Source organism: Branchiostoma belcheri, unplaced genomic scaffold, assembly GCF_001625305.1.
Source record: "Branchiostoma belcheri isolate BF01 breed outbred unplaced genomic scaffold, Haploidv18h27 scaffold30, whole genome shotgun sequence".
In the NCBI taxonomy this organism is placed as follows: domain Eukaryota; kingdom Metazoa; phylum Chordata; class Leptocardii; order Amphioxiformes; family Branchiostomatidae; genus Branchiostoma; species Branchiostoma belcheri.
In genome coordinates this window covers 1636097-1662759 of record NW_017803910.1, presented here as the reverse complement: position 1 = coordinate 1662759, position 26663 = coordinate 1636097, and the positions used below count along the sequence as shown (strand labels likewise).

General features: G+C 39.5%; 1 protein-coding gene across 9 annotated transcripts in view; it reads left to right on the top strand.

Moving 5' to 3' along the window:
* Positions 1-26663, top strand: part of LOC109474157 (arf-GAP with GTPase, ANK repeat and PH domain-containing protein 1-like) — a 71448-nt gene that overhangs the window by 34496 nt on the left and 10289 nt on the right. For 3 of the 9 annotated variants that reach the window (XM_019774393.1, XM_019774390.1, XM_019774395.1), the window contains exons 2-14: positions 4756-4814; positions 5197-5284; positions 5670-5755; positions 6164-6305; positions 6709-6843; positions 7962-8257; positions 16777-16857; positions 21342-21446; positions 21990-22179; positions 22633-22794; positions 24615-24692; positions 25446-25460; positions 25729-25899. In XM_019774393.1, coding sequence (XP_019629952.1) covers positions 4756-4814; positions 5197-5284; positions 5670-5755; positions 6164-6305; positions 6709-6843; positions 7962-8257; positions 16777-16857; positions 21342-21446; positions 21990-22179; positions 22633-22794; positions 24615-24692; positions 25446-25460; positions 25729-25899 — 1608 coding nt within the window. Of the gene's footprint in view, positions 1-1703; positions 1803-4755; positions 4815-5196; positions 5285-5669; positions 5756-6163; positions 6306-6708; positions 6844-7961; positions 8258-16776; positions 16858-21341; positions 21447-21989; positions 22180-22632; positions 22795-24614; positions 24693-25445; positions 25461-25728; positions 25900-26663 lie in introns of those variants that run through there. The other 6 variants (XM_019774394.1, XM_019774398.1, XM_019774397.1 and 3 more) reach the window with 5 other exon arrangements.

The window sequence follows — 26663 nt, the reverse complement described above, 5'->3', positions numbered from 1 at the left end:
CAGAAGCAAGCATCCCTAGTTGTAGAACACTGATTATGAAAGACATTTCTAAGGTGATCAGGTAGAGTTCTATAGATATTGCCCTAGGTGCAGACTACAGCCGCCCTATAGTAATGATACTGGTGACGGATTGAACAGCACTACAATATCTACATTGATTTTCTTAGCAAGTTGACCATCAACACAATTGCCAGGGTTTGATCTATAAGTGGTAACAATGTTAGAGTTAACTTTACTAATCACTATCAGAGTCCACATGTACTCTATGAAAGAAATTCTGCAATTATGGAGAATTATCACAGTTTCACCATTGTTTATTTATCATGTGAAAATAAAAGGGAGGATACATTTGCTTCTAATTGTGTTCCAAGATTTGATAAAACTTACATTAAATTTGTAAAATTGGCACTCATTAGTACTAAATGTGATCATGCCATTGATAAGAATGTAATAAAGAATTGGTCAAAATGCATTAAGCTAAGCCTAAGTTTCTGTAAGGTTCAGATAATTAAAAGGAAGCTTAGATTGACTATCAGTATTCTTTATAACTATTTCCATGTTACAATCGTACAAAATGTACTTGTAATTAACCTTTGGGCAAGGATTTGCAATAAAATCTTTCTACATGTATTACTGGATTTATATGGACAGTGCCAAAAAATGACAGCAAGAATTGGGACATTCTATTTTTTTCAAATCATTTCAAAACACGCATATTCATGAATGGGCAATTAAATATACATAGTGGTCTAGTCTTAACACTGACCTTTTGGCAATTAATTGTTCGAGTAGAATCGGTGCTAGTTTGGTTTTTACCTTATATGGTCACAGAGCGTTGCTGAAAACATAATGAATCTTTTAGTATTATCACAGTACGCAGAAATGGCTTTCATTTTGACGTGTCGCCTGGAGCTGCATGACGGATGAAGCCTCCCTGAAGAGGTATAATTATGCCTCAGGGGTGGTGAATTTTATTTCTATACGGAACAGCAGGTTTTGTTATTATACTGTTTTATAGCTCAACAGTATGAAACATTTTTAGTAGGACACATTCTAGGTTTTAAAGTCTACAGTAAGTTCTTTTAAGAAAAATGACTTTGAAGTTTCATCTTATACAAATGTATATTATCAAGGAAAACAGACATCATAAAAAGGTCCATAGACAATTGATCGTATCAAATGTCCTTTGAGACTTGAGTTTTAGCTGTATTGACGCCATGGTGACAAATTTGATGTCTATTCTGTATCATAACACCCCATCCCTGTTTTGTGTAGATTATGTGCAAGTACATGTAATGATCACTTATAATATGATAATTTGTAATTATCACATGCTAATGACCTGATCCCGCACTGTGTTAATGCGCTGTAAATACTAGTTAAATAATGCTCTGTCATTTTTAAACTCAAGACTAACCAGTTGTATAAGTTATGCACATATAAATGAGTGTCATGTGCATGAAGGGTGACATGGTTAGGACCAAGTGTTATCTGGGAATTGGCTGGTCTCAGGTGGTCAAAATAATACAAAATCTCATTTCGCCCCTACACTGTACTAAGTAGAATATCCCAAGTCAACAGAATGTAGAGGAAACCTGGCTTGTACCATTTTGTAACAGGGGTGGTCAGGATGGTGTCTCAGGTGTGGGCAATTACAGGAGGAGTTAGTCATTGTGGGAAAGGCAGACAATAGGACCATACGGAGCAGTAGCATTAGTAGCACAAACACAGTGAGACCAGAGGGCTGGGGGTACCCTAGGAAACAATGCCTTACAACATGATGAAGCTATCAGCACGAAGGGGTGAGAGAAATTTGTGTTATATCATGTTTCCAAATTGATGAATTTATCATTCTGTAATGTGAGTTGGCTGCTGTGTTTTGGGTATTATTCTTAGAAATTAGAGTCCATGTTACTGGTCATGAAATATGTGAACAATAGACATTGATTTTGTTGTGGTAATAGCTTATAGAAATGTACCAATGTGCGTGCACTCTCTGTTCACTATTACAATACATGTAGCTTTAAATTGAGAATGAGGGTCTTGTGAGAAGATGATTATTGCAATAACATACAGCTTTAAATTTTTTTAATGTTGTATGAATGCAGCTGGGCTCAAAATATTGATATGAATACTTTTATTTCTTCAATATGTGATAAATAATTCTGAGCCTGTACTTTTGAGCTTGCTAAACTTGTTAAGATTTTTTTCTACATTTTGAACTCTAGTAGAAACTCAACTTTGGATGATAAGTCAAATGTCCCCGAGATGACCCTTAGTAACCCAGCCAACCTAACACCATCACAGATAAAAGATCTTCCCTTGATTGAAGTTCCTGATTTACACCAGGCCCTCAGAAGTCCAAACATCCCAGGATTCCTGAGTCAAGTCGTCCTGCTTACTTAACCCACTTTTGCTGGGAGACAGGCAAGATGCACCTAGCACGTCAGCAGAACACACTGCGCTTGCCCGAAACTCAGATTTTTCACGGTTTTCTATGAATATATGATCAACGTTGCATCAGAAGTAAATTCCATTTGAAACCTATAGGTGGGATGTCATCCACAAATATAACATTAAATGAGAGAATGATAATGTAGGTTACCCACCACCACCAAAAAAACAAGACTAATTTCTATGTTGTTTCTGTGAGAAGTATTATTAATATTGACCTAGTAGCATGTTCCTTTATCCCTGCCATCCCTTCCATCACTTATTTAAGTAACCCCCCAGAGACACAAAACTTACACGTCAGCAGAATGGGCCCAATACTTATTGATCCATCTGGACTAACAGACAACAAACGGCAGCAATAACTTAGAGATGTTCCTCCTATATTACATGTATATTTATGTTTATATCATACCTGGACCGTGGTAATGTTCGATACAGGTGTCCCGTCCCGTCCCACACAGGCCTGAGGGTTCTACCATGCTAGTATTTGGTCATCACACAGGCATCCAGGCCTAAGGTGTTCCATAGAATAATTCGAACGCGTTTAGCATAAACCAAGTGCACCACTTTTGAGAATTCTAATACTGGATTATGACGTTAGAATTGATATTGTTACAATTTTTCTGTTTATTTTTGTACCAAATTTGGTACATTCTCAGCCATTAGATTTAGAACCCATCCATGAATTTGTGCACATCAGAGCAGCATGAAGAATCGCCATGATCTCCCCTCCTGTGTGAAAAATTGATTTTACACCCCTCTATCCCCGCTGTGATATTGTCCTGTCCTGAAAACTAGGTCCCAATCATTGCTGCCCAATATCTCCCCTTCCGACCTGAGCGCCAGCGAAAATTTTGCCTCGATATATTAGTCGTGGCCCGAAACACAAAGATGTGACCTTCAATGAGAACATAATGTAGATGTCAGCTAGTGACATATTATTTGATTTAAGCTATAGAGCTTTAGTAGACCATACTGTATGTACATGTAGCCCACCCTCAGTAAATATTGTATGCACAGCCCATTTAGCTAATGTCTATGTTGCAAACTGTCAGTCGGGATACATTTACTGTATATTCCATAATTATAGTGCACCATTGTAAGATTGTCTTACTCTATAGAGTTATCATTCAAATTAGTAGATAGCTGTTTATTCTTGGGTCAAACTTGACAAAAGATGCCACATATTCTAAATTTGCAGACATACAGTATATATGCAGTTATGAATGTACAACATTGAACGTGGATGTCAATGTTGTACATCACTCATAATGTGCTGAAATATAACATTAAGAAACTGTTTCATTTCATCACATTGATGTCAATGCACTCACTCATAATGTGCTGAAAAACAACATTAAGAAACTGTTCAATTTTATCGCTGTTTTATGCACTTTGATTCCCCAAACCTTGACTAATGCCTTCCATCTAGTTTTGCCGCCATGCATGTCAGCTGCTAGATTTTATCGTTAATTGGACAATTCGCACTGTAATTTCTAAACCAATACAGATAGTCTGTAGTAAACCTGGCCGCCGGAAATGAGATTAATCACAAGGTCAAGTCCAAACGGCGTACTTCATAATGCGGAACTATCAGATCATTACCCACCAGTCTAGCTGTTTTACTGGATGGTATCTTCTGAATCAGCGTTTTAACTTATAATGTACAGAGAGTGAATTATGGCTATGCCAAAAGATGAAATCTACATGACAGTCAATATATGATATCAGTTGTTTAAGTTCTGCATTTTTCCTTTCAATGATTACCTGTGGTGATATACTAAGAGCTATTGGAAAGTGAATCTAAAACAGACTCTGAAATTCTTCAATGTTCATCATCTACTAGTACTACATGTACATATGTGTTCATCTATTAAGTTGAATTGAAATGATACACTAGATTCTGACTTAAAATTTCTCTCAATTTGAATTTGTCTTTTCAGAGGGCCTGCAAGGGGGGGTAGTGATTACGAATTACGCAAAATTTTTGCCGCCTATTATGAATTACGTTAAAGTCTCAGAGCTTATTACGACTAAATTTACGATTTGCGGTTAATGTCCAATTACTGATTACGTTGATTTTTGCAGAGGCTGCCTACGAATTACGAAGTCTAAAACGGCCTGATTACGCCTTATGAAAAAGGGCTTGCAGGCCCTCTTTTCAGTTTGATACAAGATTGTTGTTGCCACATTTAATGTTCTTAAGACAAGTTATTGCTAACAACAATCATAACTCAGTCATAACTAGCAAATCATTAACTATGAATATGAACATGTCCCGTCTTTCTTGTGTTTCTCCAGATGCCTTTGTGAACAGTCAGGAGTGGACAGTGAGCAGAGCTGTACCAGAACTCAGACTGGTTTGTAATTTTCCCTTAAACATACATAATATATATATCTGTAACTTTTATTTAGCGTATCAGTTAACGTTATTGCCAATGACTTATCAGATGGACATTACCAGAAGAAGAAGATGTACACAATGCAGTGATGCCATGCATCCTTGGTGGTACTAGTTTTTGTCTTTGTGGGACTGGAAGGGTTGCAAGGCAGTATGGGTAAGGGGATGAAGCCTGCCATGTCTGCTGGCCTTGACATGATGTATCACTTGTGTACAGGCAAAAGTTGCCCCTATGGCCTGCCACTACGGGACCATGAAGATGATGATCTAATGTTAAACATTATGCATTTGTTCGCAAATGTTACTTTTCTAGTTTTATAATTGGTTTCTCCTGTCCACAGGGAGTATGTGGAACCTTACAGAGTGGGAAGTCGGCACTGGTGCACAGATACCTCACGGGCTCGTACCTGGCCGACGAGTGTCCCGAAGGTCAGTTGTTATGGCAGCAGTTATCTAACATCTGTCAGGCTGCATAATTTCACTTTGAACAACAGTATTTTGAGAGATCTCTAGTTAGTGCTGCATCTAGTAACATATGAAATAGAAGACAGAAAGTTAATGAAATTTTCCAAATTCCTTGTGTCTTTCTGAATTGAAAGCCTTATTACATGTACATTGGTCATGACTGTAGTTAATCACCAGATATGAACTGCCCTTACATGTGCAAAAAATGTACTTTATTAGTATATATTGCTAAGCATAATGTTTGAAACAAAGTGTAATGCTAATGAGATGAAGTGTAATGCTTATTAGTACAATGATAGTGTAATACAGCCTGAAGAAGTGTTTTAAGATGCAACTCTTTCCTCCTCAGGTGGGAGATTTAAGAAGGAGGTTGTAGCAGACTGCCAGAGTCATCTTCTTCTGATCAGGGATGAGGGTGGTCCCCCTGAACAACAGGTGAGAGATTGTGTCTTGATGTTGCATTTCTTGGACAGGTATTTAAAGAAGGCACCAACTGTTTTTCATGTCCAAAATATCCTGAAAATTTCCCAGTGCACCTGGGAATGATCAAACTCTTCATCAGCACATGTACAAAGATACCGGTATAGAACAGTATGCCGGTACAGTAATGCAACATTAGTCCTTTGAAAAATATAATCTGAAAAAAAAAAACAGATTTTGCACATTTTATTTCCTTTTCAGAACCTAAATGTTACAGGCAAAGTGAAGCAACTCTACTTGATGCTATTTTTCATTTTCAAGGACATTCAACATTTTATGTCACATTGGATAAAGGCTCCTTGCAGAGAAGAAATAATATGCAAGTATATAATTTTAACATTGAAAAATGATCTCTCATTGCAGTTCTCAGGATGGGTGGATGCTGTAATATTTGTCTTCAGCTTGGAAAATGAGGACAGCTTCAATGCCGTTTATCAGTATTATGCCAGGATTGCGAACTACAGAAACACAGCTGAGCTGCCGCTAATTCTAGTGGGAACGCAAGGTAAGAAAGAACCAAGACTTAGTCATGTTGTGAGATATCTTTAGATATTACATGTATTTTAACAACCAACAACTTGAAGATAAAGTATGTATTATTGGACTGGAGTGCAAATGTAAGAACCAACAATCATATCTCAAGATATTGACTAAAGTTCTCTTATGAAAGACAGTAGATGCTATTTGCAACTTAATTATGACCCTGTTAGAGACATTGCACATAAATTTTTTTTTGTTAGTGGCTACAGTGCACTGTGAACCAGTAACACCTAGCTTCAGTGCACATACATCCAGCCATTATAGCCCTGATGAAGATGGCAGACAATTGTCAAAAACATCAGCTCACGATTGTTAAACAAGTGGTTGTAAGTAAAAGAACTTTACTATTCAATAAACCTTTCTCGTAGATGCCATTACGCCGAGCAACCCACGTGCTATAGACGACAGCAGGGCACGGAAACTGGCTAATGACCTGAAGAGATGTACATACTACGAGACGTGTGCAACCTATGGGCTCAACGTGGACAGAGTTTTTCAAGATGGTGAGTGAATTCTTTTTGCTGAGAAACCTTGGGACATAACCAATTCAATCTTATGGTTCCTTATCATTTTAAAGGGAAAATATTTCAAGTGGACATCATAAAAGTGGAGAGCAGATTGTAACCAAAATGGCGGCTTAGGAAAACATAATGTTGCCTCCCAACGTCCCCTTGAAGCTTACACTTGCAATAGTTATGTATACAGAAGTATATGTATACAGAAAGGTCTGGTGCAAGCTCTTGGAGTAGCACTTTAAGGTTGTTATGACTGGGAAAGGTTCTGGTTGTTTAGAGAAAAGCAAACCTCTTAGCTTACTAACTGGGGAATTCCAGTAGAACACCCAAGCCTGGGGAAAAGATTGTTTACATCAGCCAGCCTGACAATTACCAGTCGAGAACTTCGCCACTTCTGGCAGTGTCTTCTAGAAATAAAAACAAATCTGTGTTTTGCCATGCTGTCCACAACGTTTGAGAATTCCAGGATAATGTCACAAAGGATGGTTTCAGAAAACTTCAGTGGTTGAACAGTATTTCACTATTTGTGTGAAGAGACAGGTATCTTTTAACACAATATGTTGCACATGTTGATTGATCATTCAATTTGGGCTGTGTTTGGCACCATCTCTGCTGACAAAGAAGTTCCAAATGGAGACACTAAATAAAGAACCCTCAGTGTCTTCCCAACCTGATGAAATCGTTCGTTTGCTCTTGGAACCAAGAGGTCCCAGGTTTGAACTCTGCCATGCCACCAGACTTGTGCCCTTGGGAAAGGCACTTTACATGACGTCACGTATTGTATTGTCCTCTGTGTTGGTGGAGGCATAAAAATAGTTTGAAAAACTTGAGCATGCTGTCACCACGTCTTGTGATTACATGTTGGAATAAAATTGTTGTTTTTGATCAGTTTCCTCTTCTCCAAACACATAAGGTCAATGACCTGTCGCCATGGTAACTAGTGTTGGGTTACATCATGTTCTAGTTTTGTCTTGCCTCAACTGCTCAAAAGATTGTAGCATTCTGCTACACCCACAGCAGAGATGGAGAGACTAAATAAAGAACCCTCAGTGTCTTACAAACCTGATGAAATTATTCATTCACTTTGTGTCTTTTCCGTTCTCCAGCTGCTCAGAAGATCGTAGCCTTCCGCTACACCCACGGCCCTCCCCCCGTCCCAAGCTCGCTGTCCCTCCCCAGCACGCCCAACCACACCGCCACGCGCACCAACGGGCACTTCGCCGTGCCAGCCCCTCCCATCACCAACGGTCGCCACGGCAGCGCCATCGGAGTGACGTCGACGGGGACGTCCACCCTGCCGTCCCCCGGCAGCCAGAAGGAAGGGAAGGACACCAGTGCCAGCGCCAGCAGCACGCCCACGTCCACACGCAAGGCCTCGCGACGGAGATCCAACATTTTCACGGTGAGATACATGTACTAAAATACAAATATATCTAGATCTTCTCAAGTTATACGCCTAATCCATGCAAAAAGCCTTGTCAAGCATATTCTCGGTGATCTGGATCTTCTCGAGTTGCACATCCAAATCCATGCAAAAAATCTTGCAACAGAGATCTAACATTGTCATGGTGAGATTCTTCTTCTACCTTACTACCTGGTGTGAAGGAAGAGATAGTCTGGATTTTCTTCTCGTGTAGCATGTCAAAATCCATGCAAAAAGCCTCACAATGAATATCAGACATATTCAAGGTGATATACAAGAAATAGTCGTGCCAAGTTTCAGTTGTCTATCTCCTACATTACTCAGTGGCACTGAGTAATGTAGGAGATAGACAGTCAGTGGACATGTAATGGAAGTCTGGATTTACCTCGTATAGCATGTCTGAGCCCATGCAAAAACCATTGCAATGGCGATCAAACAGACACTAAAAGTGCTTTTCTAACGTACCAAGTTTCAGTAGTCCTTCTGCTACCTTCCTCATGGTAATAAAGAACTCCTTAGGTCTTGCCAAGTTTCAGTAGTCCTTTTACTTCCTTCCTCGTGGTAATAAAGAACTTGATCTACTTCTTTAGGTATTGCCAAGTTTCAGTAGTCCTTCTGCTGCCTTCCTCATGGTAATAAAGAAGTTCTTAGGTCTTGCCAAGTTTCAGTAGTCCTTCTACTTCCTTCCTGGTGGTAATAAAGAACTTGATCTACTACTTCTCTAGGCTTGCCAAGTTTCAGTAGTGCCTTTCTGAAATCCCAGCAAAAAGCCTTGCAACAGACATCAAATATATCAGTGTACACTAAAAGTGGTTTCTGACCTAGTCTCGCCAAGCTTTGGTAGTCCTTATGCTACTTTCCTCAGGATAATAAAGAGCTGGATCTGCTTCCCACAGAAAGTTTCTCTCCATATTCCAAGCAAAAAGCCTTGTAGTGACAGATCAAATATATTTACAGTAACTTTTTGTAACACAGTAGTTCTGTAACAACCTCAAAAAGTTCCTTGTGGGAAGATGAAATATATTTACCGATATGATATGGTTTTGTTACAGGTAGTGTTTTTATGGTATATCAGCACTCCTACATTCAGATATTTGTGGTTTCTTTGCTTTATAGTATGTTGAACAGCTCTAAATCATAATGGTCAGATTCAAGTTTTTCTTCCTTCCTGATTTCATCTCTTGCTGAGTTTTTCCTAAGAAATGTCCAAGAACCAAGGAAGTAAATTACTGTTGCTTCAGAGAGGACGCTATCACTGAGATGACCAGCCATTCCTTACGTACATTTCTCTCCATAAATTGTATAGCTCACTGACTCAAGATGCTCTTACCCTACATTACTGCGTCATAAGGAAGAACATTTAAGTGGCGTGACATCCCTCTTCTGGATAGGGGGATACAGATCAGACAACATAGCATCTGGGAGTGCAGCGGAGCTTGTAAATCACACATTTCAAATAAGATTCTGTTTCTGAAGTTCAGTACATGTATATGTTGCTTTTCTTCAAAAGAGGTACTTGGAAAATGACTGGAAATTATGCTGTTGTTTGGGGTTGGAAATTCTCTGTTTCTGCAACATTTTATGCCATAATACCATGTTTTTTAACCGACATAGTTGTAACGTAGTATTTTTTCTGTAATAGCTAAATTTTTGAACCTGCAAAGTTGTAGACAGTTTTTCTGCAACATGGAAAATCTTTCTTCACATACTAGTAGCTAGGTGGGTATTTCAAGCCATGATGTTGCAGCATTTTCCCTGACACCCTTGTGCACACATCTATAACTTAGACTAAGAGGATTTTCACCCACACAAACATCCATCATGTAATAGCTGCTAAATGACTCGTCCTCTCCCCACAGTCTTCAGTAAGTCTGTTTCTGCCTCTTCTGGGAATGGTAGGAATCCTGGTAACAGGTCTGGGATGACTTGACGATCTTACTAACAACACCTGTAGTCTCTCCATGTCGTTTCACTGAGTGGAAGCAACATGCCAGAATGGTGTGTTTCTCATTCTGAATGTCAGAATCACTTCTGTCTGGTCTGAGAAAATGATACTGCAAATTCTTTACAAAAAGTGTTTGCAGCTTTTTATTTATGGAAAATGGGGGGAGGGCTAAGGGTAGAGAGAAGCTCAATTACTAGTACCTTTATTACCTTACAGTAATAACGGTTGTCAACACATATTTAGGCCCGATTTAGACTAGAAACGCTTAAGGGGTTTTGGCCAGAGAAACGTTTCAGAACGGTTAACCGTTCCCGGTCTAAAGAGGAAAAAACGGTTTGTTATGGGTTTTCGCGGACCGTTTCCGAAAACCACCTCCATCGTGGTTTTCGACCGTTTCAGAACCCTTCAGCGGGGGGCCCGAAACGCTTTTTGCTAGGTCTAAAGACAAAGGGTTTCTTGAAACGGTAAACCAGGTCACATGTCATATGCTAATCACATGCTAATAAGCCCGCGCACGGCCATTATCTGGTAGATTCGCGCCATATTTGATTGTGTCCATTTTCGCCATTTTATATCGTGTATTTCTCGAAGTTTTGTTATCCTTTACGTCTGGAGGGATGGCAGAAGGCCAGGGGAGGGTCTGGACCCAAGATGAGACCCGCTTCTTGATCATCTTGTGGGCCGATCAAACTATACAATCCCGCTTGGAGACCTCGCGTAATAGGGAGGGCATACAGATGATTGTGGACGGGCTGGCGGCTGAGGGGTATTTGTGCACCCCAAAGCAGGTTCGGGCGAAGTTCAAGGTCCTGAAACACAAGTATCGTAAGGCCAATGAGGCAAACCGTAGAAGTGGTTCGGGGAGGTCATCATAGGTCACTGTGGGTCAGAAACATCCTGCGCCACGGGCGGCCCGAAACACTTCCGCCCCTGTGTCTAAAGACGAACCGTTTTCTGTGGCGAAACGTTTCGTACCGTTTCGAAACGGTATACCGTTTCTAGTCTAAATCGGGCCTTAGACAAGACCTATCTAGCTACTGGTACCAGTAATCGCATTTCAGGAATAATCCATTTACATGTAGAGCTTCTCGAGTTACATCTACACGTATGCTGTTCAAACTCAAACACTGTTAAACGCAAATGATACCGAAGACATGGCCATCTTGGGGATGGTAATAACATAACAGTCTGCATTGTATTAGTGACTATTAGCTCTGAACAGAGCCGCTTGTAGGTGCAATGTGAAGACTAACTGATTGCTGCCTACCTCTATGTTAGGGACCCCTGCAGCAGTATAATCAAAGCCTGGATAGTGAGTGTGAGTGAGCTCGCAAAAAAGAGTAATTTGGTTTCATATTTGTTTGACAATGATGATGCGCAAGACAGTAATTTTGTCGGCAAATTGCATTGATTCGGCCGAAGGGTTATGATTACGTTGACCCCCATCAGTGGCGTTGGTTTCGCTATAGGGGGATCTAATCAATTGCAATTTCTTCCAGCCAATTAACGAATGGAAGTGTTGAAGTAATTTTCCTGATTGAAAATCAGATCTGATTTGGATAGGATACAGGGCCTTGCTCCTTTTCACGGTGGAATGGAATCTAGACTTGGATGTAAAGTGGTTTTTGGTCAGGCTTAGTGTCTAATCTTACTAGTTAACCTTTTTCCTGCTTAGGTCAGCCTTCAGTGGAAAGATGATTAAAGCTGTTACACACGCAGGCCACACCAATTTGATTCGCAAGTTCTCAGATTTGAAAGAGAAAATAACTGAGGGTAAAGTCTGTTCTTTGGTACTTGCAGAATTAGATCTTTGTCAGATTCACGTTTTCCTCCCAGCCCTCTGTTTTTATAATGACCTCTTGCTGAATTTTGCTAAGAATTGTCAGAGTACTAAGGAAACAATGTAGTGTGGCCACAGTACATTTTGCCTATATGGTACTCAGATGAACAAATATGGAATTCAAAAAGCCACATTAGATAGTATCTGACTGTACAACCCACGTATGTAATATACGATTGCCATTTACAGAGGACAGCATTCAAAATTTATGCAGCATATGTCTCCCCCTCTTGAGAGATATGGACCATTTGGGGAAATGGGTTTTTCTGGAGCAGACTCATCACTGCCTACCTAGGATGGTAGCTTTCGAGCAGCATATTTCATTTTAAGTTAACCAAACATGGCCCACAAAGACTTTTAGGATATTAACGCTGTAAAGGTAAAAGAAATCATCCTGTATTGAGGAAAAGCAAACCAGTAATGCTGTTTGTAATGGCTGATATGTAAGCTTTTTCTCTCTCTAATATTGCAACTGCACCTAAAACCACCACCACTGTCAACATAATGGCTGCAACTTCTCCTTTCTAAGTATTTTCGATATGGCCTCGAGCTAAGTATATATTAGTACAAGCCTTTCACGTACGTGTAAGCAGATTTTTGGAACACGAGACGGNAACCTCCAAAGTTGTAGACAGTTTTTCTGCAACATGGAAAATCTTTCTTCACATACTAGTAGCTAGGTGAGTATATTTCAAGCCATGATGTTGCAGCATTTTCCCTGACACCCTTGTGCACACATCTATATAAGACTAAGAGGATTTTCACCCACACAAACATCCATCATGTACTAGCTGCTAAATGTCCTCTCCCCACAGTCTTCAGTAAGTCTGTTTCTGCCTCTTCTGGGAATGGTAGGAATTCTGGTAACAGGTCTGGGATGACTTGACGATCTTACTAACAACACCTGTAGTCTCTCCATGTCGTTTCACTGAGTGGAAGCAACATGCCAGAATGGTGTGTTCCTCATTCTGACTGTCAGAATCACTTCTGTCTGGTCTGAGAAAATGATACTGCAAATTCTTTACAAAAAGTGTTTTGCAGCTTTTTATTTATGGAAAAATGGGGGGGGAGGACTAAGGGTAAAGAGAAGCTCAATTACGAGTACCTTTATTACCTTACAGTAATAACGGTTGTCAACACATATTTAGACAAGACCTACCGGTAATCGCATTTCATGAATAATCCATTTACATGTAGAACTTCTCGAGTTACATGTACATATATGCTGCTCAACCTCAAACACTGTTAAACACAAATGATACCGAAGACATGGCCATCTTGGGGATGGTAATAACATAACAGTCTGCATTGTATTAATTAAGTGACTCCTTGCTCTGTCCAGAGCTAATTGGAGGTGTAGTGTGAAGACTGATTGCTGCCCACCCCTGTGTTCAGGACCCCCACAGCAGTATAATCAAAGCCTGGACAGTGAGTGTGAGTGAGCTAACTCGCAAAAAAGAATATTTTGGTTTCATATTTGTTTGACAATGATGATGCGCAAGACGGTAATTTTGTCGGCAAATTGCATTGATTCGGCCGAAGGGTTATGATTACGTTGACCCCCATCAGTGGCGTTGGTTTCGCTATAGGGGGATCTAATCAATTGCAATTTCTTCCAGCCAATTAACGAATGGAAGTGTTGAAGTAATTTTCCTGATTGAAAATCAGATCTGATGTGGATAGGATACAGGGCCTCGCTCCTTTTCACGGTGGAATGGAATCTAGACTTGGGTGTAAAGTGGTTTTTAGTCAGGCTTAGTGTCTAATCTTACTAGTTAACCTTTTTCCTGCTTAGGTCAGCCTTCAGTGGAAAGATGATTAAAACTGTTACACACGCAGGCTACACCAATTTTATTTGCAAGTTCTCAGATCAGAAGAAGATTTTTGACTGAGATTCAAGTTTTCTTCCCAGCTCTCTGTTTTCATAGTGTCATTTTTTTCGCTAAGACATCAGAGAACCAAAGAAACAGTCAAGTGTAGACCCAGTAGAATTTTTTCCAGTAAATTTTGCCTATACCACTCAGAAGAACAAATATGGAATTCAAAGAGCCACATCAGATAGTATCTGACTGTACAACCCATGTATGTAATATACGATTGCCATTTACAGAGGACAGCATTCAAAATTTATGCAGCATATGTCTCCCCCTCTTGAGAGATATGGACCATTTGGGGAAATGGGTTTTTCTGGAGCAGACTCATGACTACCTACCTAGGATGGTAGCTTTCGAGCAGCATATGTCATTTTAAGTTAACCAAACATGGCCTACAAAGACTTTTAGAATTTTTACGCTGTAAATGTAAAAGAAATCATCCTGTATTGAGGAAAAGCAAACCAGTAATGCTGTTTGTAATGGCTGATATGTAAGCTTTTTCTCTCTCTAAATATTGCAACTGCACCTGAAACCACCACCACTGTCAACATAATGGCTGCAACTTCTCCTTTCTAAGTATTTTCGATATGGCCTCGAGCTAAGTATATATTAGTACAAGCCTTTCACGACGTGTAAGCAGATTTTTGGAACACGAGACGCCGGTGATGAATGTCACACAGGTGAATCGTGGACCGGCGTCTTTCGCGGGTCGAGGTCAGATACTCTGTCTGTCTGACTGTCAGGGGAAAAGGGTGCGTAGAATGTCAGCGTAGATGGGATGGGATGTCAGAACTGTGTGTGTGTATGTATCAGAGTAGATGGAATGGGATGTCAGAACTGTGTGTGTGTGTATGAGTGATGGTGATATGTATATGTAGATGGAAGGGAATGTCAGAACTACCTTATGTGTGTGTATAATATCAGCAAAAATGGAATGGATCATCTAAACTTTGTCTCCTATGTACATGTACAGTCAAACCTGTCTATAGTGATCACTCAACATAAAGGGTCTAGAATGGGACGTCAGAACTACTGTACATCATCATCATGATGCCTCTGGATAATCCGGAGTGAAGACTACTGCACATGTGTGTATATAATATCTGCAAAAATGGGATGGGTCATCTAAGCTACATGTATATGTGTCTCTCAAGTACATGTACAGTCAAACTTGTCTAAAGTAATTACTTAACGTAAAAGCTGGAAGAAATTGGTCCCAGTATACAGGTGGTCACTATAGTCAGGGTACTTAATGCTTGGGTCAGTGACTCAGTGGTCTTCTTTTGCTATGTCTTGATTTTTTAAAACAAAATCGTAGGTACAGAACTACAGCTTTATGTTGTGTAATAATGGAGATAGAGGCATTTGCGAAGAGAAACGACAGCCATTACACTATAAATGAGTCGTACCACGTCATTTTGGTAACCCCTGGTGGACTGGCTAGCAGATCACCATTCCTGTCATCCATCATTCCCTCTTACTCTGTCATTAAGAGGATTTTGTATATTCCCTTAGTAATGCTAATGCCTGCATGTAGTTTGTCTTGTAAAACACTTAATAATGATGGTAATTAATCTTGTTACATAGGAGAGAAGGATTTAGATTGAGGCAAATTTTACAGGAGGTTTTTATTTCAAGATTTGTTGATTTTAGATGGAAAATCTGAAATGTTTTTAATGATAGACAATTATAGACAAGGTTTGAAATAGTACAATTTTTTTTGTTAACTCATTTTCTATTATACTTCTAGTCTCATTTTTATTAGTTTTAAATCATCATGCGATATACATTGTGCATATCCCATGTCAATGTTATCTCCAGAAAATTACAATTTACATTCTAACTATAGGTCTGACAGTTAAAAAAAAAGAAGTGTCCAGTTGCTAGAGTTACTGTTCTCTCTCTCATTACCTATGATGTCTTAAACCTACATCAACGTATTTATTGTCTTAGAATTTGGGAAGAGCCAGTTGCAAGTTTTGACCTATTTCCTTGTCAGATATTTGTCGTTGATTGAGGACTAAGCTTTCCCCCATATCTTTTACCCGGTATCACCTTTTTGCAGTCAGTTGCTTTAAGCCCATAGGATGACCTAATTTGTTGTCATCTGCATGGAATGTGAAGTGAAGAGGGGAGCTTGCTGCCTTAGGAATGAGGTCATTTTTATCATGTCATCCCTATTGCCCCCATGGGTGAGCCATTTACCATCATCCTGCAGAGGTGCATCCTGGGAAATGCCACTCACTGCCCTCTGAATCTGATGGAAAATGGTTATGCCAATGATTTTCAAGGTCACCCTGTGCCAGTTATATCCCAAGTTGCTTGAGTATCAAAGGATGTTCTTATCAACCCAATAAAGATGTCATAAACCTGGAACTGAAATCTATTGAGGAATTTTGACAAAATACAAAGAGTAAGAATATAGTATTCGAGTTTCCAGATAGCCATATTTGCAACTTTTGTAAGGAAAATCCCAAACATAGATTATTCCATGTTCTGAAACTCCTACATTCTGACTACATTCTGTTGTCAGAACACATGGGTGTCGGAACATAGGGTGTTAGAACATAACAGATCATTCCATTGACAGTGTTTGAAGGTTGTGTAACATGTATGAAGGTATTTGTGCCAGGTTACCCCAATTTTGTAACTGTGATATTCTGTACAGCATCAGACCATGTTACAAACAATTTACAAGGTTGTATTAGTTCCTTTGATGGTTGTCAATCGCTTGTTAATTGCTATACTTGTAGTCATGCATAAAGAGTCATTGTAATATGTGCAATAATGTTTGAATGATACTTGGTCTAATTGTGTTAATTTCTTTCCTCATCTGCAGCCCAGAAAAAATGCAGACGACGACAAGAAAAGGCAACAAAACGGCGACTTTGGTAGTGGAAGGGCTATTCCAATCAAACAGGTGGGATAGAAGCATTTTATGCAAATCTAATTATGATGATGATTACCTTATGTGATATGACTATGTTTTATTAAAAACTTGTCAATTTTATAGAATATGATTTGAGGATTAGTCTTTGTGATCATATTATGAAGTTTGGTAGTTTTGAACATGAAGTTCAACATAGATTCTACTTAAATTTGCTATTTGAATCCATTGATAGAAATCCTTGTATAGAAAATGACTCTCAACAAGTGTGTCGGGCTCTTTCAAGTGCAGAGGTCCAATCTTCAAGACAAGATATCTTGTCAGATCATCTTTCTTCCTTTTCCTACCTTTTTCCAATATCATGGATGGCGGCTGTTGGAATTGACGTGCGCAGTGACCTACTAACCCCTCCCTGTGTAGTCAGCCTGACAAATCCCTGTAGGAGCACATGAATTATTCCCCCGTGAAGTGTGGAATTACTTTCGGAGGGAAATGGCTCCAGTCTCCAAGTTTGTATGCATCCAGAATGTCAGATGAAGCTGTGTATTCTTTAAAAAGGCCTACATTTTTATCTGAATATTATGAATATCTGAAATTTCTAAATACATCAATAATAGACTTTAAAATTTCAGTGAAGTCATGATCTTTTTGCTATCAATCAAGGACATTATGTATAATGTCAATCAATCATTAAGAAATATTGTTGAAACAGTAATAAATTATCGTTACCTTTTAGGACAGCAAATGCCATGACAGTTGAACTAAAAGAAATCTTAGTCAAACAAATGTCAACAACGGGCCCCAGAGTTGATGAAACGTTGGTGGATTCAATCCCGGGACCTATGGGTTCTTGGCCAAACACCCAGCCATTATGCCACACAATCTACTAGTTTTAATGATTCGCCATTCTAAGTGTGAAAATTAATGACTGGTATTAGACAGATCTGTGTCAGGTGTTGGAAGTTAATTCTTGAACGATTGATGCCAGCCTTGGCACACATGTATGCTTACTATTAATTATACATGTAATTTACAACTAACACTTTCCTATTAAGGCCACACCTATTTATTTCCTTTGTTCTCTGACATTTCAAGGTGAGAATACAGCAAGCAAATATCATAAATGCAGAGGGCGGGAGGAAAAGTTGAATATGACTAATATATTGTGCATTAAACCAAAATAGATCTACTGTCAGGTTAACATCTGTGTCCATAATATCACCAGGGTCCATATTATCACCACCTTGAGAAATAGTGTGCTTTAAGATATTTTTACTGCAACATACCCTAGGTATGTACATTTGAGGTGTGCAGGAGTGAATACCAAAAGTATGTTGCAGTAAAAATATCTTAAAGCACACTATTTCTCAAGGTGGTGATATTATGGACCCTGGTGATATACTCAATGATTCTCCTCTTGAGCGATAGCGGAATCAAAGTACCAAACAATGTTAGTCTGTACATCACCAAATCAGTTAATGTCAAAGGGTTCTCCAGTTTCTTTGAAGCAACAAGAATAGAGTGCTTCAGCATCAAATCTGACAGGTCTTATGCAAGATGGTGCAGAGATATGGAATGGTTGCCCACAGCAAACACATTAGAGTTGCATCGACAACCCGTATACATTGATTTTCAATCACTGATTGGTTCAGGAAAGCATCACAGAGTTATGGACCGTTTCTTCATGTTCTTATTTATGAATGGGAAAATCTGGGTCAATGAGCAAAAATTTCACAACACTTCGATCTGACTTGCATCTGGAAATGTTCGTATGAATTTTACAGAACAAATCATCACGAAGTGTTATTGTAAGTATATTTACTAAGAATGAAACAAATTATTTCAAACTTAGACCCTAAAAATTCATAGCGATTTGTAGCAAATTTCCCTGCGCTATTCTTGCTCCAGTCTAATTTGGTCGCTTCCCTGCAAATTGTCTGTTACTGGTTGATAGAGAAACAATTTACATCAAGACAAAGTAATTACCTGACATAATGTTGTGTAATTAGAATAAACATATCATACCAAGGATTATCAGAGACTTCTGTAGCAAAGTTCCCTTTACTAATAATAACGAAGTACTAATCTGTGCTTAACTAGAACTGAGGCCATGTTGATTTGATTATATGGATGACATCCGCGCGCATGAATTTTCGGCCATTTCCAAAAAAAAAGTTTTTAACCATACTGTAAATCGTACAAAACAGTTGCAAAACGAGCAAAAATATACCATAACTTATAATTAATAAAAACTATACCAATGTCGTAGAATGCCAAAATCAAACGAAAAAAGACGAAATTGTAAAGAAATGAACTTGAAGAGTACACAATGTATATTATTCGCCAAACCATACTCTGTGCCATGTGCTTAACCCTCATGACCACGTAGATTTCATAATGAAAAGAACTTTTTTTTTTTGCAAAACTTTTTTTTCATTCGCACGCGCGCATCAGTTTTGGGGCTCCCGGAGGATGTCATCCATATAATCAAATCAACATGGCCTGATGTACAATGTAGAACAGGTGTAGGGAAATAGCAGAGTCAATAGTCATAATCCTGATAGCCGCAAATGTTATCATCGATCATTCACCCAGAACTAGAAGCACTTGGAGGAAAGAATCAATCAGATTATAATTTGGTTTCGGCTGTTGATTTCTGGTTCACTGAAGCAGAGCTGCAGGCTTTGTATTCGTAATGAAAGTTTTAATAAGAAACATAATTCTAAAGTCTTACCCAGAGGGTGATACAATGTAGGTGGTTCGTATGTTATATATTATGCAGTATTTCTTCCAGGAATAAGACTTACATAAGTCTTACATAAGTGGTTACAGCACTAAAAAAATCAGACCTGCCAAATTTTGGACTTTGCAGCTTTCTTTATGTTTGAATCAAAGGGTAAATCTTTCTGCTAAGACTTCTACCAACACAGATGAACTTTTATGCACAAAAAAAGTCATGTAAATTTTCCTTTCTTGCTGGGACTGAGCTAGAGGCACTGTATCTCTCATGAAGGTTTTAATAAAAAACATAATTCTAGAGTCATACCTGGAGGGGTAATACATGTAGGGGGTATACTACACATGCAATACTGTAAGTCTCTTTAGATTCGCGGGGCCTAAAGTTCGCGGTTTCGGGAAAATGGACAATCCGCGGTATTTTTAGATTCGCGATTTCTCCTTGGCTATTTTTCAAAGAAAAATTTGTAAAGTGTATATTTAAAATAATAAAAGTTCGTGTTCCGGCATTTATCTCCTAAAACGCGGCGCAAAAATTTGTTTCGTGCACCGCGCGAGACTGCCGGCGGTAAAGCTGACGATCGATCTGACGCACGTGTAAACAATTTTCTTTGTTCGGAAAAAAGCGCTAAAATGCTATTTTCCACGACTAAACATCGATACTCTAGTGAAGAAATGCATAATCGAAAGAATATATATATTACTAAGCAAATTTATGCCGTCTTCGGCAAGATTTTGAACCCGGAAGTACATGTATGCAAAGGTCGCCTTCGGTTTTGTAGGCCCACGGTGAGCGTTTCTATCCAGCAAAACAAGAAGAAGAAAAAAACGCCCGCAAATCAGGGCGCAAAAGATAGCCAACTAACATTTCCCAGGTACCAGCCGTTATATTTTTCATAAAAATACTTGTAGATATGCCCGATGTTCCCGCAATTTTCAAGCGCCCGGGCGCGCATGGCCGGCGCTCTGCACGCATACATTTTTTTCGGCGGTACACGGTTGACACGGCCAGTGCCGCAGTATCGCGATTCGGTGTTTCATAATATTATGATTTTTTGACATCAGTATAACTTTAAAAAAATTTGGTACTCAACATTTGCTAAGAATAAAGTTGATTTGCAGTGATTTGTGAATCGCGTGTGTTTGTGTTTCGCTTACCGTCGTGAATGCATGTGGGGAGGGGGGCGCACTTACGCAAAACATATTCGCGGGGAAATAGATTCGCGGTACAAAGGCCCCCGCGAATTCCGCGAATCTAAATATACCGCGGAAATTTGTAGACTTACAGTATTTCTGCGCGGTATTAAACTAAGGAATTTGACTCCCCCATTCTTTAATATTGAATTCTGAGGCAGAAGATTTATCCACTTGGTTACATACATCCTCCGTATTTGAGAGATCTCTAGTACATGTACAGCACCCCCCAGGTATGCAGAGCTTAGATACATGCATGTAGGCTCAGTGCATTTTACCGAATGACGTTGCATTGGAGATCTGGTCAAATACATTTTTCAGTGTGGCAGATATGTGTGACCTGGCAGAATTAACTTCAGATACAAGAATTGACTTTATTGGCAGGTGCAGTGTTGTACACTGAATTGAAAACAATTTGCAATTTCTTTAAAAAGGTGATTACATATGGGCTCCTTTGCAAATTAATAGTCAGTGCTATTGGTCTTAAAATACATTATTTTACACTACATGTACATTAGAAGAACTTTTACCCACTCAGATGAACATTAAAGCAAAATGCAATTTTTTTTCTCTCAATTTGTTTCCAGGGTTATCTATACAAGAGAAGTAGCAAATCCCTGAACAAGGAGTGGAAGAAAAAATATGTGACGCTGTGTGATGACGGCAGACTCACCTACCACCCCAGCCTACATGTTAGTATCATAATGATTATTACATGTACCACCAAGAAAATATGTGTGTCTGTATGTTTCTATATTCATGGTCAGCAACTTAAGAAGCTCTGGATGATTTTGGATGAAGGTACATGTAGGTCTAGGGAAGAAAAAAGAAAATCTCAATCACATGTATTAGGATTTTTGCACAAACAAATGCAGTCATACACTGCTTGTTGAGGAAGAAAAACTGAAAGTGTGTCGAGAAGCCAATGGGTAATTTATGAAACTGAGTCTGATAGCGTAGAAAAGATTGTTGAGCCGTTTTGTCCTTGCCTTGGCCCAAATTGTGTGCATGACACAGTTGTAGAATATCTGTATCTGTATCTGTATAGCCGGTATAACTGCCTTTCGGCATAACACACCAGCTTTGCAGGCACGCGGTGCGGCGGCAGCTGGTTTGGACTGCGTATGAAATCATTCTCATTCTCCTAGAAACTAGTAAAGTATGAGGCACCACATGTAATTTGTGTTGTACAGTTCACTGAAATTTGATCCCAAAATCTTCAACAATGTCTCTAGGACTACATGGAGGACATACATGGGAAGGAGATCAGGTTGCTAGGGACAACAGTCAAGGTCCCGGGAAAGAGACCGCCCCGGGCCACGCCCCAGGGTGCCCCTGCTACTTACCATGGAACCCCCAGTCCCAGCATCACCAACGGTATCACCAAGGACATGCACAGTATGACAATCTCAGGCAGTATTGGGGGTAAGTGAGATTAATACTATTCTAAATCTTACACCCACACCCGGACCAGTGTTCTAGCCATCCTGAATTTTTATTAGGTAACATGCTATTTCAGAGGCTCAAACAGGAGAAGTTGTTTTATGAATCATATGATGCACAATGCAGAAGAACAGTAGAAGCTCTTGCATATTAGAAGCTTAAGAAAATTTTGAAAGTGTACATGTAACCCTCCACCCTGTGATAAGTGTGTTGAGTTCTGCATACGTTCAACACTAGATGTCCAGCATATGGCTTAACCTTCTCCAAGCTGCCTAACCCCAGAAACAATGCAAATTTGGTGCCAAGCAACCACCTTAGCATGCTGATGGTTAACGTTCCCACATCACGCACCCATTAATAGTTTTCCACTGCATGTCAAGACGCCATAGCACCCCAGCCGTAAATGCATGATGACACTGTTGCGTTTCGCCGCAGGCACGTTCTCCAATGATGTGGCCTTGAGCCGAGATCGGAATGGTATCAGTCTTGTCTCGTTCAAAGGTGGGGAGGGGGGCAGCCACACCCGATCCTGCTCCTTCACCTCCTCCGAGCAGTGGGATAATGCCGTCATCATCTCCAACAACTCCGTCACTCCAGGTCAGTCACCTGTCAATCAAAGTGTTGTACGTAATACATTAAGCTGTCAATCAAATTTTGAATTCCGAAACAATGTAAAACACAGCTGAAACCTTGTTTCAGAATGACCTTTACCAAAAGAGTTGAACTTTCAAGCAGATTTTGAATTGTTAATTTGGCATGATACAGTAAATATTAATTTACATTCACAGTGGTTATATTTTGTGATAGGAGGACATTCAGTATTCTAGACGATGAGTAGAAGTAGAAGCATTCCAGAATTTTGTTTGTTTTGTTTGAAGGACTCTGAAAGTTGAAACATGTTGTCCTTATTGCATGTTGCCAATTGAATAGTTGTACATGATCCCTCTTTGCTGATATTGTCAGGAAAAAGTTGCTTGGTCTTTCTTGATTTGTTACATACTGACAGTTTGCCAGTTTTAGACTGCCAGTTTCCGACGGTTATCCAGTGGCATGACATGAAATGTTTTATGTTGCTTTTTAACATCATGTGTTAGACGTCTTTTGAGATGTGTGCATGTACTTTACTGATGACATGAATGACTTTTGATTGGCCTGTACTTGACCAATGACATGACCTTCCTCATATATTTGTTCCTTTGATTGGGCAATGACATGACCCTCTTGATGTGATAGTTCCTTTGATTGGCCAATGATTGACCAATGACATGACCTCTATCTCTGATTCATTCGTTTGATTGGCCACTAATGGCCAGTAATTGACCGATGACATAAGACCTTCCTGATGTGTATGTTACTTTGATTGGCCAATAATTGACCAATGACATTGGCTGTTCACTAATGAGCTTGTTGTGATTCTTTCCCTGCATGCTGCATGGCATGAACATTGTGGTAAGCCTTTCCTGTTATCTCAGTCATTGTGGAAGCACTAACAACTATGGCTCGCTCAACTGGATCTAACTAAGGCCACACCAATCTGTTTCTTGATTCTTGGACATTTTGAACAAAAAGTCAGCAAGAGGTCAACATAAAACAGAGGGCAGGGATGAAAACTTGAATCTGACTACATTCACTCCCTGAAACGTGTAGATCAAGATATAGATAGGCTTTCACCTCCAACTGTTTTCATGTTGATCTCGAAACTTAGAGAAACAACAAATTAGATTGGGGTTGTCTAGTTGAAAGGTTCTTTTCAAAGGAAGTTTTTTAAGGGGTGAAATAGACGTTTCTTTCATGAAATGTCCAATGTTTTCTCACAGAACTGCAGTTTACCTGCCAGACAATAGGGGGCAGCCCTGAACCTTTCATTTTCCAGTTCAGCAGTCATGATTGCCAGCTAGCGTGTGGGCTCGCTGCCTTGTGTGTGTTAACACAGCTTCTGTACTGCTTTGCATGCAGTGCTTTATCCTCGCATAATACTGCAAACAGCCAAAACTTCAACACTTCACTGTCTGTCAGCTGTTTTTACTCGAGATTAACATTGCTGAGGAAAGAAACAGCAGCAATTCATGGCTGGAAATGCTTCCTCTTCTTCATGCTTTTTTTCTGTTCCTTTTCTTTTGTGGCTGTATCCCATCATTTTAGTTTTTACAGATTCCAGTTTTTGAAGTGGTTTTTTGCCTACCATCTTCATATTCATCATGAAAGTATTGATCAATTTGAATTGATTGAAATATGACTGTGACTGTACAATGGATTCCCCTTTTTTATTCTGCAATTGTATCACTGAGTAATATTTCTTTACTTGACATTCTCCCTCTTCATGATTTACCTAATCCAGTTTCTGTCTTACTTTATTTTTCTCCATAAAATTATTTTTGCTACATGATTCACTCTGTCCTCATTTTCTCACGTTTTAGGTTTCCACGAGCTCTCTCGCGCTCAGTCCTGTATCAATCTTGCTGGTCATCGCGACCACCGCTTTAAACGCTTTGACGGTAGGAAAACCGTCCTCATCTCTCCACTCCTGGGGGTCTGCATGGGGGTTTCAACTCAAAATTAAAATGCCGTATGACGTAAACTGTATCTTTGTTCTGTATTTTGTCTGTCTATCCGTTCCCTCGTGACCTCAATATAAAAGTGGCCTGCAGGCTGATTTGAGCTTCTTATGAATAAAGAATGATTCAAACAAATGAATATTAAACAAGGGCATGCAGACTCCCACTCTTACATTCCATCTTATCTTAAACATTTTTTATCTCCTTCAATCTCATCCAACTGACTACCCCTATGATCGAATGGTACCTTCTGATTTCCTGTCATGCTGGCGTGATTTGGACCAGTCCATTGATCATTTAGAGGGGTTTACACCCCGATATGAACATGCTGGTCTATCACTTGTCTTGTTTCTTCAAGTTCTTTTAACTTAATGAAAACTGATGGTGAATGTACATGTACTTCAAACATAGCCACTTGTGTCAATTAATAATTTGGATATCTTCAACTTACTCTCTTTCAACCAACTTTTCCTGTCAAATTAATTCCCAAAATTGCATTTTGATATGTCAGTTTTTATCTTGTACATGTTTGTTACTGTTTTATTGTGGAAACAATTGCCAAAGTGAACATTTTTATCCTTTTATGTTAGTGTTTTTGTTCATGATTGTGACATGATGTCTGTTCTGTCTTTTGTTTGTTTGTTTGTTTGTTTGTTGGTGTGTCCCTCCCAAACCTCATTGTTCCTTCACCAGTCCGCCATCTCTCAGGTGTGCACTTGTGTCCTTCCTTTTCATTTTTTTTGTGTGTATAATTATTATATTCCTTCACATGACCATAGGTCACCCTCTTCACATCTGGGAAATATACACAAATCCAAATTAAGCAGACTGTAATCCACATATATTGTATAAATAAGAAGCATTTTGCATGGTCATGGGTCTGATTTGTTCAACTGTCAGGTTTTTCATTCAGTCTCCTTTTTAGTCAAATTTTATCAGTCTCTGTATAACAACTTGTATGTACTTCTTCTCTCAGGTATGTTTGCTAATGGCTGTGCCTGTGAAACAGCCAAGGAGAATAAAGATGGTGGAAAGATGGACCCCCCTCCCACACCCGCGAGTGGTGGTGGCGGAGGCGGGAAGAAACGGCATCGGCGAATGAAAAGCTCCGGAGCTGGGAAAAGTTCAGACGCAAACAATGGAGATGGTATGGACGTGTTTGCTTGTTACTCTCCCTTTCCAACCTTGCTACTAAGTGGTTAAACCTAGATTTAGTCTGGAAGTTAAAACAGTCAAACCTTCACGAAATCTTCAAGTTTTTTATATAAATTGTTGAATGTGGTAGTGAGTGTGTGATATGACAGTATTTTTGCCTACAACTTACAAGTTGTTGTCCAAACACTACGGTTCCTGTCCTGTGTATTTTCATATCAGCTTAATTACACAGATGCTTAATGCAGCTATCAGTATGCATATTTGTGTGTAACTCAAATTCTATTTTCAGATATTAGCAATATTTTGTCAGTGTTACTAATTGTGTATAAAACTGATGATCATGACCTCACCACGACCCAGCCAGCTTGATGCTTAGCAACATTCCATTTCACAAGTTCCTCCATCACTACCGATGGTCTGTAACAGACTGACCCAGTCTGTACATCAAAATGTTGACCAAATTTTTGCATTCCTGTTTTCCATTTGTACATTTTTGCATTGGTAGGCTATGGGATCAGTCTCTCTGGTTTGTATCTACAGCCTGGTAGTCCATGATCGCGACCCATGTCAAACCCCACAGACTGTGCTCACAACCTAATCTCCAAGCAGATTCGGTGGGGCAAGGGGACTTTATATTGGCCAGTCCTGTATCCAAGGGGACTTTATATTGGCCAGTCCTGTATCCATTGGCCGCCTGTATCCAAGGGGACTTTATATTGGCCAGTCCTGTATCCATTGGCCGCCTGTATCCAACGT